We start from the raw sequence: 17,353 nt of genomic DNA, 5'->3' as shown, positions 1-17,353 counted from the left end.
AGAAAGCTGCGCAGGCGGTGGGCTTCGGCTTACGCTCACCATGCCTTCGGAACTACATTTCCCAGAACCGCAGGCGCACGTTTAGTGAAGCCGCGCATGCTTACTGAAGACGGAAAGCCACAGCTTCCGGCTAGCCGCATGGCCGCCTACTGAGGACCGGAAGGTAAGCGTGAACTCTGAGTTGGGAGTCTTTGAGTTCTAGAGAGGAATGAACAGAATTAGGCTGAACTGCTACCTCCTGTTCTGGTCCTTAAATGTTCAAGGCGGCCTTGGTGTATGAAGTGGGGCTGAGGACAGCTCATGTCGTGTCGTGCCTGGAACTTCTTGGAGCCGAGAAATCCCACAAGCGGGGCTTAGAGTCTGTAACTAGCTTATAGGGCTTCTACTACACCCAAATTGCTCAGATAGAAACAGGAGTCCATTAAAGATGCTATGGGAGGAAGGGGTGGCGGGAAACTGTTTGGATTTTGCTTTATACGATACTTTTCAGACTTAATGGTCGTAGCGCGTCTCGAACCCTTTATTACAAAGGAAAAGTGTACCCTCACTTTTTTTTTTTTTAAACAAAGAAGTTTCGTACATTTGGGGCTTGCTATTTTAAGGTGAAAGCTTAGTGCACACAGGAATTTCTTTTGTGGGTATCTGGTCACCGCCACACAGTATCTGCCAACCTTATGAATTTCACTGATAAACCTAGTGTGCTGGAGCAAACAATACTGGGCTAAGAGTCTTAGGGTCATGACTTAAAAAAAGTGTTTTGAAAAGCTGATATATGCCGGGCAGTGGTGGCACACGCCTTTAATCCCAGCTCTTGGGAGGCAGAGACAGGTGGACTTCTGAGTTCGGAGGCCAGCCTGGTCTACAGAGTGAGTTCCAGGACAGCCAGGGCTCCACACTGAAACCCTGTCTGGGAGGGTAGGAGGAGGGGAAGAAGGAAAAGCTGATATATTTTTAATCCTCCACCTAGAATTAGTCTTAACTTTTCTCTGTGCTCTACTTGAATGATAGATCTGTTTGATTTACAACGTATTTGTATCACTATGTATTCCTAGGCATTTTTGGCATAGTTCTAGCTCTGATATACTACTGAGTTTGCAGTTTTTCTTTCTTGGGAGTGAGTGTACTCAATAAGTAGCAGAGTCCTGATTATTGCTTTTCTTGTCTAGCAGTGGGTGGAACTGGGTAAATGTAGTCGATAGCATTAAATATTATTTAGAAAATGCTTTAGCAGCTAGTAATTGCCAGTGCTAATCATGTTTAGTGTTTTTCCTTCTTCAATAAACACTCTGCTTTCAGGCCTAAATTTAGTGTTTGAAATAGACAACTGATTTTTAGATAATTCTTACTGGACTATCAAGACCTATACTCAGTCTGGTTCATTTTTGTATCTGTCTTCATGTCAGGCTACATACAAAACCTTTTTGAGTATCAGCCTAGATCTAAGGTCCTCTTATATTAGGAAATACTTAAAACAAGGTTCAAACTTGTCATTTCCCACAATTCTTTAATAGATGAGCTTAATCCTAAAATAAAAAAAACCACCACAGTTTCAAGTCTTTCCAAAATGGCACTTAGTTTGACAAAATCCAAATTTTAGTAGTTTCCCAGACCCCCTCACAATTGCTGTATTTGAGAATTAGAAATTCAAGTGGTGTACGATACCTATGTGACATACCAACAATGCTAGGAAGAGCCAGTGAAGCCTTTACTCTGCTGTTCTGCCTGGCGATTATATTTAAAGGAGAGGAGAGATAAAGAACTAGGTTATCCTAAATCTTTTGGAGGGAGAGACAGACAGGTTTTTAAAAAAGACTTAAGAAGGAGAAAGAGGGAAGGGAAGCTTCTTGGGCATGACACCATTTGCAAGGTCACAACGGACACCCCAACGAAGGGCAGATCTTTTCTTCTCAGTTGGCACTAGGTAATTGTTTGGAACATACACATGTTGAGGCTTGGGCTGAGGTTCTGTTCGGGAAAGCATTTGCCCTCGGATACTCCAACGCAACTCCTTCCTGTGATCTTCACCAGGAAACCGCATTGAATCCCAGTCTCTTTTGTACTCAAAATATCTGGCTACTCGGTCTATCTTGCCCCGGTTTCGGCTTAACTGATCCAGTCTGGGGAGAATAAAGGACTTGGGTCTGCTGGCAACAATCAGGTCTTGCTCATACACAGGAGGGCCCATTTCTTCTCTTTGTAGATAGTAAATGAGCTGATCTTCTTGTGAAATTCCTTGGTACTCACATGGTAGGTTAAATTTTTGTGAAGTGTCAACTGGGGATTCTGTGCCTTCTTGGAACTGCAAGTTCATCAACCTGTGTCTCAAGTCCCAGAGATCCAAATCACTTTCTGTTCCAGATTCAGACTCACTGACGACAGACTCATCTGTCACTAGCACTTCCCCATCTGGCTTTCTGCGCAGCACCTTCCTCTTCATCACTGGTTTTCTGCATTTTTGGGAAGTCTCTGAAACTGTTGATGAAGTGACCCGGCTTCCTGTATCTGGGAAGTGCAGGTGCACAGGAAGGGCCGGTCTCTTTCCTGGAGTGACTGAGGCTTTACTGTAGGGGTCATACTGGCCAGCCTGGGCTTCTCGCCTCGAATCTCCTTCACCCTGCCCCGCACAGATATGTGTAAATGCTGTAGCCGCAGCTAACATTCGTTCTTCTGGATCCATTTTGGCCCATTTTTGTCCACCAGGTCCTATCAGTTGCTCCATTGCTTCCTGTACACTATAAGCTTGTCTGTAAGAGATAATATTGGTCAGTGTCTACCTAATTTCTCATTCTTCTCTTGATCTTACAGTTAAATGGGAAATAGCAAATAGCTGTGGCAGAAATATCTATTTCCTATATCCATTTCTTACATTTTCTATTGCCTTATCATATAGTGATTCCTATGATATGGGCTGAGTTCTGCATATGTAAAGCTTGAGACTACATATAATGAAGCATGATGCTTAGGGAACATTATATAACATGCTTAGAGAATGCTTTATATATATGGCCTTACCCTCAGGTGTTTTATTAATCTGTGTAATCCTTAGATTTTAGGCCTAGTTCCTTTTCACAGGAACCTCCAAGAAGTTAACTTTCTGAAAGGTATATAGCTAGTAAATAGAGCTGGAGTTGTAGCTCAGGCAGTCTGAATTCCACTTAATTCTTCCTTTTATTCCTAAGTGATATAACCTGAACATCAAAAGAGTAACATTATGGGGAATATACATGCATACAACAGACATCGAAATGCATATACTCCAAGATAAATCTGTTCTAATGAAAATAACTTAAATATACATTATCTTTTCAACACCCAGTGGTTGATTTCCTGACTAGATTTAAGGTAGGTAATCTATTACCTGCTACTTTGTTTAACTTTTCTCTTGAAATTGAAAAATCATGCATACTTTGAAGCATGGATTTCCCTTCTCTGGTGAAATTCCTCTAGAAAGCAGTTTCTTAGTAGTTTTCTCAAATTTTTCACATTCAGACTAATTTTTACCCCCACTATAAAGCAGCATGGTGTAAAGCCTCTCTGAACTTTTAAGAGTTGTGGTGATTCAGCTCTGTCAGTAGAGGAAAACTTACTTCACTGTTTAACGTTTTGCCAAATTCATCCAGTTCCTTATTGACATAATCTAGACTTGTTGAAAATTAATGTATCTTATAAACTCTTACACACTTGCACAAGCATGTAGCACAGGTTAGATTTCCAGCATGGAATTACCACTAAAGTTTTCTACCCCTTCCCCACAGTGGTAGATCATACTTTCTCATCCTTGTTGACTGTTCCATAGTTAACTGTTCTTATTTTTATAAGCTTTTTCTCCTTTTGCATGAAATAGATAATAGCTGTTCTTTTCTCATTTACCTCTCAGTTTGTTATTTTGTTGATCTTTATATTAAAACTGATGTGCTACATCCCCAAATTTTGTTTGCTGTTAACCTGTTAAAGTCTATTCTTGCTAGTCTAAGTGGTTTTTTTAAAATTTTTTTTAATTAATTAATTTATTTATTTTTAGTTTTTAGGTACTCACTTTTTTTTTCTATAGTTCTTGGGTTTTATTGTGCTTTACGTAGATATTCCGTTCCCCTAGGGACATAGCTTAGTGACAAGAGTGATTGACTGGCTGTAAGTCCAGTTCCTAGTATTGCTCTCCCTATAAGCTTTCTCATATGATTTAATAATATAAGAAAAGGTTGCCTTTAATCCCATTTGGGAGCTAGAGACAGGTGGATCTCTGAATTCAAGGTCAGCATGGTCTACAGATCTAGTTCTAGGCTAGCCAGGGCTACACAGAGAAACCCCTGTCTTGAAAAACCAAAGGGGCATTTTCCTGTTTTCTAGTAATTTTAGTTTGACTTACAAGATTTAAATGTTTAACCTTCTATCATAAAATGGACTTTAAGACATAGCCTTAGAACAGATGTAGAAATAACCACCAAGTAACCACAGTCAATTAGAACCACCTCAGTGTTGAGACTATCATCATTGCCCTTTGGTTACTGAAATGCATCAGAAATTTCCCATTTTAGATCCAGATTGTCAGAATAACTCAACTGTGATAGAAATATTTTATAAACACATGAAATTTGGTTGTAAAAAGTAATTACCTTTTTTCTGCCATTAAAACTGCTTAGAGGAAAATGTCTCCAGGCTCTACTCCCAATGGGAAATATAATCATGGATAGTATTTCTTCAATTAAGATAGCTTCTATTGTGCCACCTTTAGAACAAAACAGAACATTAGATAACAACGTATAGGCCACTTACTTGAAATATAAAACAATAGGAACAGTCATAAGTAGTCCACATAAATAATTCTTACCATTAAAAATACTGGACAAATGTACCAAGAAATCAAGAGGAAATGTTATAGGGAGAAAAGAGTCAACCTGAGTTCTCAGTCATCTTAGCTAGTGACAAAGAAATGAAATTGAGACATTAAATTTAAAAATGGGTGAATGTTTTTCCTTTTCCTTTTAGTAAGTGGCCAGATAGACGGAAAGAACAGTATCTGAGTGATGAATCCATAATAATTAAACTAGTAATTGTGGGCATGCTGGGCAAGCAAAACCATCAAATTAAATCTTAGCTATTCTTTTGATTTCTTGAGGTAGTATCTTATTCTGTAGCCCTGGCTGGCTTCTGGAACTTGTAGTCCTCCTGTTTGTCGCTCAAGTACTAGAACTCTAATTTTGCACTACCATGCTCAGTCTAGATATTTAATCATGTGACACTGATATTATCCCTAATGGAACCAGCACTGAAATTGATATATCACCTCACTATCTTTTCCACTATCTTTCCACAGGGTAGACCTGAATGATTTCTTCCTGGGCATGTCATGGCTGAAAACACAGATGGAAGCCAGATTGAGAAACTCCTAAACAGAGTAAAGGAACTGGAGCAGGAGGTGGAAAGACTTAAGAAAGAACAGATCAACAATATAAAAGACTCAAGCAGAGAAAATTCTTTAGGCTCTGGAAAAGCTAAGCGTGCTTTTGATTTCAGTGCTCATGGCCGTCGACATGTAGCTCTAAAAATAGCCTATCTAGGCTGGGGATACCAGGGCTTTGCCAGTCAGGAAAACACAAGCAATACCATTGAAGAGAAACTGTTTGAGGCTTTAACTAAGACTCGACTAGTAGAAAGCAGACAGACATCCAACTATCACCGATGTGGTCGAACAGACAAAGGTGTTAGTGCCTTTGGACAGGTAAGCGCCAATATTTGACAGAGCCAGTAATAACAGGGAAATCTGAGTGTACTACTGAGTTTTGATATCTCTGAAATGATTTTTCTCTATTTCCACAGGTGATTTCTTTGGACCTACGTTCTCAGTTTCCAAGGAGCAGGGAGTCAGAATATTCTAACTTAAAGCATGAAGCTGATGATGTTGCTAAAGAGATCCGTTATACTCACATTCTCAATCGGGTGCTCCCTGCAGACATCCGAGTATTGGCCTGGGCCCCTGTAGAACCTAGCTTCAGTGCTAGGTTTAGCTGTCTTGAGCGGACTTACCGCTATTTTTTCCCTCGTGCTGACTTAGATATTACAACCATGAATTATGCAGCCCAGAAATATGTTGGCACTCATGATTTCAGAAATTTGTGTAAAATGGACGTAGCCAATGGAGTGATTAATTTTCAGAGGACTATTCTGTCTGCACAAGTACAACTAGTGGCCCAGAGCCCATGTGAGGAGAGAACGCAAGAACCATTCCAGTTATGTCAATTTGAAGTGATTGGCCAGGCATTCTTGTATCATCAAGTTCGGTGTATGATGGCTATCCTCTTCCTGATTGGCCAAGGAATGGAAAAGCCAGAGATTATTGATGAATTGCTGAACATACAGAAAAATCCTCAGAAACCTCAGTATAGGTAAGTTAAATCAAACTAGTATATCCTTGTCTGTCCCATTATTGAAATTACTATGACTAATGGTTCTGCCCTCATTAAATTTTATATACTGTTAAAAGATTTTACTTTATGTATATGGATTTTTTGCCTTCATGTATGTCTGAGAACTACCCGTGTAGCTGGTAACCACATAGGCCAAAGAAGGTGTCATATATTTTGGAACTTGGGTTACAGAAGATTGTAGGTCACTATGTGGGTACTGAGAATTGAACCCAGGTCCTCTGGAAAAGCAGCTAATGCTTTTAACCACTGAGCCATCACCTCAACTTTCTCTATAAACTTGTAATTTGTAGAACATGTAAGAGGGGGTACAGTCTACTAGTCTTCTTGTTTTTTTTCCCCCCACTAGTAAGGAAATAGCTATTTGGACTGAGCTCCTAATTCCCAGCTTCTGAAATTATAGCGAAGGTAGAGGTTTTTATTTTGTGAATAGGCTGTTGCTAAATAGGTTGTGAGAATGTCACGAACAAATCTGGATAAGCTGTTTTAAGTTTTCTGGTATGATGGGGAACCCTCTCAGCCCATGTCTTGATTTGTTATCACTGACATTTACTCAGTACAGGTCAAATTGATCTTTTTTTTTTTTTTTTTTGCTCCAGACTAAGACAGTTACCATTGACATTAGTGGATCTTCCCTGTGCCCTTAATTTCAACTAAAGCTTAGTATTTTAAAAAAAGAACCATTGGCTAACTGCTGTGTATTCTTATACTTGTTTTTCTTTAGCATGGCCGTTGAATTTCCTCTAGTCTTGTATGACTGTAAATTTGAAAATACCAAGTGGATTTATGATCACGAGGTTCAGGAATTCAATGTTACCCACCTACAACAGCTATGGGCTAACCATGCTGTTAAAACTCACATGTTATATAGTATGCTGCAAGGACTAGACTCTGTTATGATAACAGGTGCATCAGGAACAACGACGGACGAAGCAACAGAATGGAGAAACATTCAACCCTCTGTCATAAAGCACACAAGTGCCTTTGTAGAAGGAGTGAAAATGCGCACATATAAGCCCCTCATGGATCGCCCCAAATGCCAAGGACTGGAATCCCGGATCCAGCATTTTGTACGAAGAGGACGAATTGAGCACCCACATTTACTCCAAAAGGAAGAAAAAGTAGCCAAAAGGGACTGTGCTGACAAAGAAAAAAATACTGCGCTAGAGAATCCAACCAAGAGGGTTTGCAGAATAGATGCAGAGATTAACAGCATTGTATAATCCATTGTAGGATCCAGGGAGCAACAACCAGTTAAAATTCTAGTGACTGGCAAAATGGCCTAACAAGTTCTTAAACAGAAAAGGGTGTATTCTCTAATCCCTGTCCAAAAGAATTACAAGAGGCACAAAGTACTTGTCAGTTACACGCACCTGGAACTCTGCGTCTTGCGTCCAAATCCATTAAAGCCTGCTCTACAAATATATTTGTTGTTCTTTTTCAAGGCAAATGTGATAACTACAAATCTGAAAGATTTTTGCCAAGTTGTCTTACATTCTAAGAATTCATCAACTAAAGATAGATGGATTGAATTCACCTAATGCAAGGCTGCACAGCATGTTTTAATGAGGCAGCTAAGTATAGAGGCTGGCAAACTTTTTACTAAGGGTAGGAGTAAATACTTTTACGTTCTGAAAAAAATGATATATTGAACTCATTTTAGGACCCTTTAGAATTGTAAAAACATTTTTGGTTCTTGTTTATCAAGTTCTGGAAGGTTCAACTTCGCAGAACTTGAGACAGAGGAAGGAAAAAAGTTTTGAGTCTTGAGGTACGGAGGCCCATACCTATACTCTCAGCCTTTGGGTGGAAACAGAATCTCTTCACACAGTGACTTCAAGGCTAGCCTGGGCCATTAGAAACCCTTTCTTAACCATGAAAAAGCTTTGAGTCTAAGGTGGAAAATAGAAGTTGTCTAAAGGGTTGGAAATTAGCAAAATACTTAGTATGGCTAGAAACTGGCAAAAAGTTAATTTGGGTAAGCAGTGTGTCACATTATTTTCTAGAACCACAGAGAAGTTTTAAAAGAAAATTATAGCTGGGCGGTGGTGGCGCATGCCTTTAATCCCAGCACTTGGGAGGCTGAGGCAGGTGTATTTCTGAGTTTGAGGCCAGCCTGGTCTACAGAGTGAGTTCCAGGACAGCCAGGGCTACACAGAGAAACCTTGTCTCGAAAAAAACACCAAAAAAAAAAAAAAAAAAAAAAGAGGGGAAAATTATATAGCAAATGATTGCTAATATTTATAAATGTTAATATGTATTGAAGCATACACATTCTTAACTCATTGTCTTTGAAACAATAAATACCATAGCAAAATAACAAGTTTCTAACTTAGTCACTTGTCGCTAGAATAGTGTTACGCAGATTTACTAGACAAAACCCAAGCACTTTTTATTTACCAGTCAACAAGTAACTACTTTGTTCATAAGTTCAATACCCAAAACATACCAGGTCCTGAAACTGCTAAATAAAGGAACATGTACGCACAAACAGTATTTACAGAATCCTGGTGTTGACTACGTGCTAGAGCTCCTAGGGGTAGAGGATAGTAGCGAAGACTTCAGGAAAGAATTCCACTTTAGATCAAAGAGCTTAAGAAGCGATAGTATCTTGCACAGAAGTGGCACAGTACTAGCTTTCACAGCTCAGCAGAGGAGCCAGGAGGGCAGTGACACATGTCACTTGTCATGTAACATTCTAAAAAATACTGCTTTGTCCCTTAATTTTTAAAATTCTGAAAAATGTGGTTGTTACACATGGGTGTCTACAGAGGTTAGGAGAGGGCATCTCTAGATTCCTTGGAGCTGGAATTAGAGGAATTTGTGAGCCATCCATTAGGCGCTGGGATCCCAACTCTGGTCCTCAGAGAAATTGCTTACCTTAATTTGGTTTGCATTGACTGGCTGTATTTGAGTTAACAAAAAGGAAATCTAGAAAAGAAAAACTGAGTTTAAGAAACATTCTTATTTAAAAAATCAACTCCAAAGCAACAGTACATGGGGTAGGAGGGATCCCTGACTGAAGGGTGTTACACCCCAGGAGTATAGAAGCAAGAGCTCAAGGCTGAGGTAAATCCTTTCAAGAGGTGACTGGGTATGGATATAAAAGAAAATGGATTCAGTTAGCTTATTGGTTGGCATCACAGAAGCAGCAAGTGAGAAACTCCTAAATGTATTTTTACAAAATTACTTCAGAGAGGTAATATTTATACAAACTTCCAAGGTAGGACTGAATGTTAGAAAAATGTAAAGTAGGGTATAAAGCTTCATTTAAAAAGTGGGATTATTTCAAAGGGTTTTGAAGTTTGAGACATGTATATATGTCTTCTGGAGTTGGCTTGGGGTGATTTTAGACTAAAGCCAAGATGATTTTTAATGAGCTGGAGAGATTGCTCAGTGGTTAAGAGCACCAACTGCTCTTCCAGAGGTCCTGAGTTCAATTCCCAGCAACCACATCGTGGCTCACAACCATCTGTAATGGGATCTGATGCTCTCTTCTGGTCTGAAGACAGCAATAGTGTAGTCATATTAAAAAAAAAAAAAAAAAGAGGCATCCTTACAGTGATAAAGTCCTGTTCCTTTGTGTTCAAATTATGTCCCCTTCATTTTTACACCTCAAATATGTAGATGCTTACAATGTGAAATGCAACTTTTCATGTCTACAGGTTATACCCAGTTCTTTTGCTATATAAATAAAACAACAAAGATCTCACAAGAAGCTAAACCATCTTATATTTTGAGGATAAATATGGGTGATATTGACTAAAATACCTCTTTTATTTTTCCCTTTTTTGTTGGTTAAAAAAACCCTCAAACAGTTTAATGCTCCAGGATTATCTAGTTACAGCTAAAAAGATTCAGGGGCAGGGGTGGGGTGGGGATTTTTAACCCTTTAAATTCATGTATTTGGCTGTAACTAAATTATGGTGCGATTTAACTTTTAAATCAAATGGCAAACTGCTCTCTAGAAAAACTGGTTATTACCTCGACACACGCGTTAGAATGCCTCTATTTTTTTTTCTCGCTTTCATCAGCACTGCACACTGAAAACCTAACCAATTTGAAAGGGCACTGTAATATTTTTGTACTGTTTAGCTTTTATACGGGTTTACTCTCTCTTCCTAGGGTAGGATCACCCAGAGGGGTTCCTTCAGGTTTTACCTGCTATCCTAAATCCTAAATTGTGCAGTCAGTACGCATGCATCCACGGAAGGTGTAGTAACCCAAACCTGAAGCTAGTTCCCTGCTCTTTCAACAATAACAACACCAGTCTCACCATCTGGCCCCGGGCGTGCCGGGAGCTGGTCTTCCCCAGGGACCCGTCCCCGTTTCCACGCAGGCAGAGAGGGCACTGTCCACTCGCTTGCCCGCCGCGCCAAAGTGCGCAGGTGTACATTACATTGTGACCTGCAGGGGCTTCGGCGGCCTGTGGCCCGGCAGCGAGTTAGACGTCCGGGACAGCGCACGCCGGGATTTACCTTGGACGCCAGAGCCTGGCAGGGAAGAAAACGCGAAGCCACGCGCAGAGGCCGAGGGAAGGATCGCGGGTCTCCGCTGCACCCTGTTCCAGGAAAGGTCCACCGCCCCGGCTCCGCGATTCTCACCAGCCTCAGTCGCCACTGCCGAGGATCTAGCGGTCGCCGCTCACTGCGGAGCACTGTTTCCCACCCGCGCAGGCGCACAACACTTCCACGCTCGGTCTAGTCGTTAACGGTCTGCTGTTCAAGTTTAAATCCCGGAGCGAGCCCAAGCTTTTGGCTCCGCCCACCAGCTCTCTCGTTGGTCCAGAGGCCAGACGTTCTCCACATCTACATAACTATTGGTGCTCATTTTCTTTAGGCCCGCCCCTACCCCTCGGTTCCGGAAGAGGGGTTGGAGCTGAAGTGGGAACCCGCCCGGCAGAGGCGCGGAAGCCGTTTCTTGGTTGTCTGTGTGTTAATCTGGCGGTTGGGTAACCGGCTGGCCCTCCTCGGTGCCGCAGCCGCGCTTGGCTGTGGCGGGCTTTGTCGGAGGGAAGCGGAGGGGAGGGTTCTGGGACGCGCCTGGCCCGGCTCGTGGGTCGGCCTCCTCTGCAACCCGCTGTCGGACCGCCTGACCAATGCCAGCTGCAGGCGTCCCCGCGGCACAGTATGTGTTCGTCCAGAATGCGCTATTATTACCCTCCTTTTCTGAGCGTACTCTTAACAAAAATAAAAATATTTTCAACTGGTCATATGGTCATACTTAAGTTAGCCAACCTTTTGTGATATCTTTGCTTACCTTACCCCTTTGTTGACATTTTAAATCCCTCCTACTACAGTTCTCAGATTCTATCCTGTCTCTTGGTATTTTCAGTTTAATTTCTTGATCTTCCCAGTATAGGGGAGTTACAGTAAAAACAAAGAATAGCAAAAGAAACAACTTCCTTTTGACACTGCTGCTGTGTTCTATCTACTTGTCTGTTCACCCTTTTCTTTTTACTGCTCTGCTTAGTTGCTCCTCAAGTTTCCACATTCTAAATTCTGTCTCATCTGTAAACTCATCCTACTTTCGAGGGTTGCCAGTGATCTTAAACAGTCATCAACTTCAATTGTTTATCTAATAAATATTTATTAGGCACTCATACAACTTCTGTATGTTTTGCTGATTTGATAATTGAATAAAAATTCCAGCAAGTGGGAGACAGAGAATTCAGGATCTTGAGTTTGAAGCAAGCCGGGGTTACATAACAAGACCGTGTCTCAAAACACAAGAAGCTGGTGATATAGTTCGCGGTAGAGCACTTGCCTGGCATGTACAAGTCTCGCTCTGAGGGTTTAATCCTCAGTACCAAAACCAAAAGACACACACTCAGCCCAAATGAAGCTTGTTGTTTAGGTGTAATTTTGGGTCAGTCAAAATTAAAATTATAGTCTGTCAGCACTCAGGGGAGGCAACTTGTTCAGAGAGAACTTCTTAAATAAGGAGACTCAGTGTTATGTCCTGGAGCCAAGAACTTAAAGGCGAAGTAAGCAAAAGAATGTGGAGGGTAGAGACGCGGTGAGAGGTATCTTATAGGTTGGTGGTTGTAAAGCATATGTGAAGATCTAGGCAGATGGCAGACTTAGATTTGAGAAACAAAGAAAAAGGTAAGTGGTAGAGATGAGTTTAAGAGGTAGGTCATGTGGGCCAATGGGAACAAATCTGACTTTATCCAAAGAACTATGGAACTGGGTATCTGAAGAAGAATTGGGGCATGCTTTGAAACACTCAGGTTTATTCTTGAAATTATTTTCTTTCCTTGAGAATAATGGATTAGAGGAATGAACGTTTTTATGTAAAATCTGAATGAGATATTAATTGCTTATTAGAGGCATAGGTTGTGGTACTTTAGGATGGTAATGGCCAGGATTTCAGGGAAAGAGAGATATATTTTGTATCTATGACCAGAACACATATTTTATGAGGTTGAGGGATGAGAGCGCCGTTTCCTCAGAGCCGTTTCAGGTTTCTGATTTGTGCAGTTGAATGCTCTTCTCTCAAACAGGAGATACTGGAAAAAGGCTATTTTTGGGCGAGGTAGACAAGTTTTGAGCACGTTGCATTTGAGGTGTGTGTTAGCATTCTGTTGCCGTGACTTAGCAGAGACACTGAAAGGGCAGATTTATTGTGGTTCGAAGTTTGAGCTCATGCTCCGTTAGCTCTTGGGTGATGGTCGGGCAGAATATCACACTGGGTACAGGCAGCAGAACACAGCTGCTCATCTTATGGCGGCTGGGAAAGAGAGAGGCAGAGAGGCCGATAAGAAGGGGTCAGGGCACCCTCGATGGCCTGCTTCCTCTAACTGGGACCCACCTCCTAATAATGCCACCAAATTATGAACCTTCACTGGGTTAGTCAACCAATGAGGGTGGAACTCTCTGATCTAATCACCTTCCAATGAGTGGATTCACCTCCTGGAGACCAGTCCTTCAAATCATCGAGCTCAAGGTGTGCTTAATATCCAGAAGATACCCTGAGATGCCCTGTGGACAGAAGAATACGTAGTTAGATTTAAAGGAAAAAATTGTGTTGATGGAGAGTTGATCAAGTGGTTAAGAGTTCTTGTTGCTCTTGCAAAGGACCCAGGTTTGATTTCTAGTGTCCGTGTTCAATCACCTTGTAACTCCAGTCCCAGGGGGTCCACACCTCCTGACCTTCAAGAGCATCAGCTTGCACTTGCTGAACAAACACACCAGGCAGAGCACCCATAGACATAAAGTAATAAAACAAGTAAATAAAAGTATGTTTAGTGATGTGTGGGAACTGAGGGAAAATTTTCTGTTTTACACACCATCTTCCTTTATAAGCTTGGGTAAACTTGGAGTGATCTGTAAGTGAGAAAATACACGTTAGCATAGTATCTACCAATTAACACATTATAAATATGTCGTGGTATTGTTATTTTTTGTTCTCATTAGATGATGGCTCCATGCCTTTTCTTATATTTCGAATGAATCAATCTATCCTTCACACCATTGCTACCTGAGGTTTCCTAAAATGATCACCAACTCACTCTTTTTACACACCTGCAGAGTAAACTGCATCTCTGGATCCTATATAATCTAAACCCTTGTAATGATTTCAATAGGAATGGCCCACATATTTGAGTGCTTGGTCACCAGAGAGTGGCACTATCTGAGAAGGATTAGAAGGTGTGGCCTTATTGGAGTAGATGTCACCTTATTGAAGGAAGTGTGTCTCTGGCGGTGGGGTTTGGTGTTTCAAAAGCCTATGCCAGGCCCAGTGTTTCTCTGCTTACAGATCAGGATGTGGCTCTCAGCTACTACTTCTCCAGAACTACGTCTGCCTGCGTGCCACTAGACTTCCTTCCATGACGTTAACAGACTAACCTCTGAAACTGTAGGCAAGACACAATTAAATGCTCTTTTAAAAAATGAGTTGCCTTGGTCACGGTGTCTCTTCACAGCTATAGATCGGTGACTCAGTGTAGAGGGCTTGAGGTCCACTGGCTTACAGATAGTAGTGAAGAAACATTGTTATAAGTAAAGAAAGATTGTTAAACACCTAGGTTTTTTTCTTCAGTGGATGAAATTGGCACCTGTTCACCCAGTAGGCCAGAGTGGATGTTATTTATTAGCATGGTGGTACTTTGCTGCTCTGTGGAACTAGCCTCCGCATGAATTCCTCAACTCCTGAGAGATTGCTTTTCAGTCAGTAGAACCCATCCTTATGAAAGAGATCTCATGCACTTTGCAAACGAGTGTTGATACCATACTTGTTATAAAGCCTTCCTCCCTTGACCTTTATCCTAAGCGTTGTTTCTCAGTCAATAGAACTCATACCTTTGGAAGGTGCTCTGCAAAAGACATTTGCAAGGGGGTTTCAATGTAACTATGCCTTAAGATTTGTTGTGATAATCATGAGGAAATTTGTTTCCAAAGTTGTATTGTATTTAGATATCTCAAAATAAAATGGCTCAGGATCAGACTCTGAATGTTTGAACCAGCCTGGCTATGTCCCTTCTTACCTCACATGGATCGTTTTCCTGCTAGCTGTGACTTGCCCTCATAACCAAGACAATCTACAATACATTTCAGCCTCATTTCCCAGTGTCCCCTTGTGCGAGCCTTCTACGTAGTCAGTTTTACTTGTTCAGTGTTCTCAAAGCTCTTAGAGTTCTGTGGAGACTTCCAGTTTACAGTGCCTTCTTGTCTCCTCCCACATCACATGCCTCTTTAGCCCATTTTTTTTTCTTTTTTCCACCATGCCCCTCTAACTGCCCATAAGTTGCTGAAATCTGACCCACTTTGAAATTCCTCAGCTTCCTACATCAAGGAGCTACACAGAGTACAGGGGTGTCTGAACTTTCGGTTTCTCTGGGCTACATGGATGAAGAATGGCCTCAGGCCTCTCATTACATATACAAACACTGATGCCCTTGTATGAGCTGATGAGAAAAAAAAAAGTTGGCATGGGATTTTCGTGATATTCCTCACCACAGGTGAACACTCACTCCTTAAATCTGAGTTATGGGACTTCAGGTTGGAGACTCATTTAAAATCATGGTGCAGGCTCTGAGTTTGTGATCATCAACAAAGAGAAATTAATGTATCCAAGAAATAAAACTCTACTGATTTTTAAGGATTTTTAAAGTTATTATATAAGTAGAATAGTTTAACGTAAAAGTAGGGGAATATTTGGCATTGTATTGAGAAATGTTCGCATCCACATCTGTGATGGGAGCACGACTGACCTCTGGATTCTCAAGTTGCACACCTGAGGTTTTGCTGCTCATTTCATTCTATGAGTGCTTCGTTCTTGAACACAGTTGCTTTCTTTCTTTCTTTTTTATGTTTTTTATTGGATATTTTCTTTGTTTATATTTCAAATGTTATCCCCTTTCCCGGTCCCCCCCCCCCCTCCTGGAAACCCCTATTCCATCCTCCCTCCCCCTGCTTCTATGAGGGTGTTCCTCCACCCACCCCACTCCCACCTCCCCACCCTAGATTTCCAAACACTGGGGCATCTATCGAGCCTTCATAGGACCAAGGATCTCTCCTCCCATTGATGCCTGACAAGGCTATCCTCTGCTACATATTCAGTGTACTCCTTGGATGATGGCTTAGTCCCTGGGAGCTCTGGAGGGTCTGGTTGGTTGATATTGCTGTTATTTCCATTAGGTTGCAAACCCTTTCAGCTCCTTCAGTCCTTTCTCTAACTCCTTCATTGGGGGACCCCATGCTCAGTCCAATGGTTGGCAGCTAGCATCTGCCTCTGTATTTGTCAGGCTCTGGCAGAGCCTCTCAGGAGACAGCCGTATCAGACTCCTTTCAGCAAGCAGTTCTTGGCATCCACAATAGTGTTGGGGTTTGGTGACTGTATATGAGATGAATCTCCAGGTGGGACAGTCTCTGGATGGCCTTTTCTTCAGTCTCTGCTACACACTTTATCTACATATTTGCTCCTGTAAGTATTTTGTTCCCCTTCTTAGAAGAACCGAAGCACTCAGACTTTGATCTTCCTTCTTGAGTTTCATGTGATCTGTGAATTGTATCTTGGGTATTCCTGAGCTTTTGGGCTAATATCCACTTATCAATGAGTGCATACCACGTGTACTCTTTTGTTATTGGGTTACCTCATTCAGGATGAGTGAGTATTTTCTAGTTCCATCTATTTGCCTAAGAATTTCATGAATTCATCATTTTTAATAGCTGAGTAGTACTCCACTGTGTATCCATTCCTCTGTTGAAGGACATCTGGGTTCTTTCTAGCTTCTGGCTATTATAAATAAGGCTGCTATGAACATAGTAGAACATGTGTCCTTATTACATGTTGGAGCATCTTCTGGGTGTATGCCCAGGAGTGGTATAGCTGGGTCCACAGGTATACTATGTCCAGTTTTCTGAAGAGCAGCCAAACTGATTTCCAGAGTAGTTGTACCAGGTTGCAATTCCACCAGCAACAGAGGAGTGTTCCTCTTTCTCCACATCCTTGCCAGCATATGCTGTCTCCTGAGTTTTTGATTTTAGCTATTCTGACTGGTGTGAGGTGGAATCTCAGGGTTGTTTTGATTTGCACTTCCCTGATAACTAAGGATGTTGAACATTTCTTTAGGTGCTTCTCGGCCATTCCATATTCCTCAGTTGAAAATTCTTTGTTTAGCTCTGTACCCCATTTTTAAACAGGGTTATTTGGTTCTTTGGAATCTAACTTTTTGAGTTCTTTGTATATATTGGATATTATCTCTCTATCGGATATAGGATTGGTAAAGATCTTTTCCCAATCTGTTGATTGCAATTTTGTCCTATTGACAATGCCCTTTGCCTTACAGAAGCTTTGCAATTTTATGAGGTTCCATTTGTCTATTTTTGATCTTAGAGCATAAGCCATTGGTGTTCTGTTCAGAAAAATTTCCCCCGTGTCCATGTGCTCCAGGCTCTTCCCCACTTTCTCCTCTATAAGTTTCACTG

The 17,353-nt window shown here is 41.3% G+C and overlaps 2 protein-coding genes across 5 annotated transcripts; one reads left to right on the top strand and one right to left on the bottom strand.

Annotated features, from left to right (window-relative positions):
- The first annotated feature begins 80 nt into the window (after positions 1-80).
- Pus3 (pseudouridine synthase 3) lies at positions 81-7,846 on the top strand. Of its 2 annotated transcripts, XM_052188714.1 has the most exons (5): positions 124-163; positions 3,180-3,342; positions 5,315-5,719; positions 5,818-6,383; positions 7,147-7,846. In XM_052188714.1, exons 3-5 carry the CDS (start codon positions 5,348-5,350, stop codon positions 7,643-7,645), a joined length of 1,437 nt encoding a protein of 478 aa, XP_052044674.1. In that variant the 5' UTR covers positions 124-163; positions 3,180-3,342; positions 5,315-5,347; the 3' UTR covers positions 7,646-7,846. The 2 variants fall into 2 exon arrangements, with proteins under 2 accessions (XP_052044673.1, XP_052044674.1); XM_052188713.1 differs by lacking the exon at positions 3,180-3,342 and having other exon boundaries at positions 81-163.
- Hyls1 (HYLS1 centriolar and ciliogenesis associated) lies at positions 1,485-11,151 on the bottom strand. 3 transcript variants are annotated; one of them, XM_052188715.1, is made up of 4 exons: positions 10,901-11,151; positions 9,303-9,353; positions 4,614-4,726; positions 1,485-2,744 (listed from the first exon to the last, which is right to left on the bottom strand). In XM_052188715.1, the coding sequence occupies exons 3-4, from the start codon at positions 4,625-4,627 to the stop codon at positions 1,814-1,816; spliced, it is 945 nt and encodes a 314-aa protein (XP_052044675.1). In that variant the 5' UTR covers positions 4,628-4,726; positions 9,303-9,353; positions 10,901-11,151; the 3' UTR covers positions 1,485-1,813. The 3 variants fall into 3 exon arrangements, with proteins under 3 accessions (XP_052044675.1, XP_052044676.1, XP_052044677.1); XM_052188716.1 differs by having other exon boundaries at positions 11,027-11,151; XM_052188717.1 differs by lacking the exon at positions 10,901-11,151 and adding an exon at positions 10,699-10,876.
- Positions 11,152-17,353: the final 6,202 nt, after the last annotated feature.

This window comes from Apodemus sylvaticus, chromosome 7, assembly GCF_947179515.1.
Source record: "Apodemus sylvaticus chromosome 7, mApoSyl1.1, whole genome shotgun sequence".
NCBI lineage: Eukaryota > Metazoa > Chordata > Mammalia > Rodentia > Muridae > Apodemus > Apodemus sylvaticus.
The sequence above is the reverse complement of the archived record's forward strand: the minus strand, read 5'-3'. Positions and strand labels throughout refer to the sequence as shown.

Coding starts and splice junctions, on each gene's coding strand:
- Pus3 (XM_052188713.1), top strand. CDS start 5,348: ATGGCTGAAAACACAGATGGAAGCCAGATTGAGAAACTCCTAAACAGA. Junction 5,720..5,817: donor GTGTTAGTGCCTTTGGACAG/GTAAGCGCCAAT, acceptor CTATTTCCACAG/GTGATTTCTTTGGACCTACG. Junction 6,384..7,146: donor CCTCAGAAACCTCAGTATAG/GTAAGTTAAATC, acceptor GTTTTTCTTTAG/CATGGCCGTTGAATTTCCTC.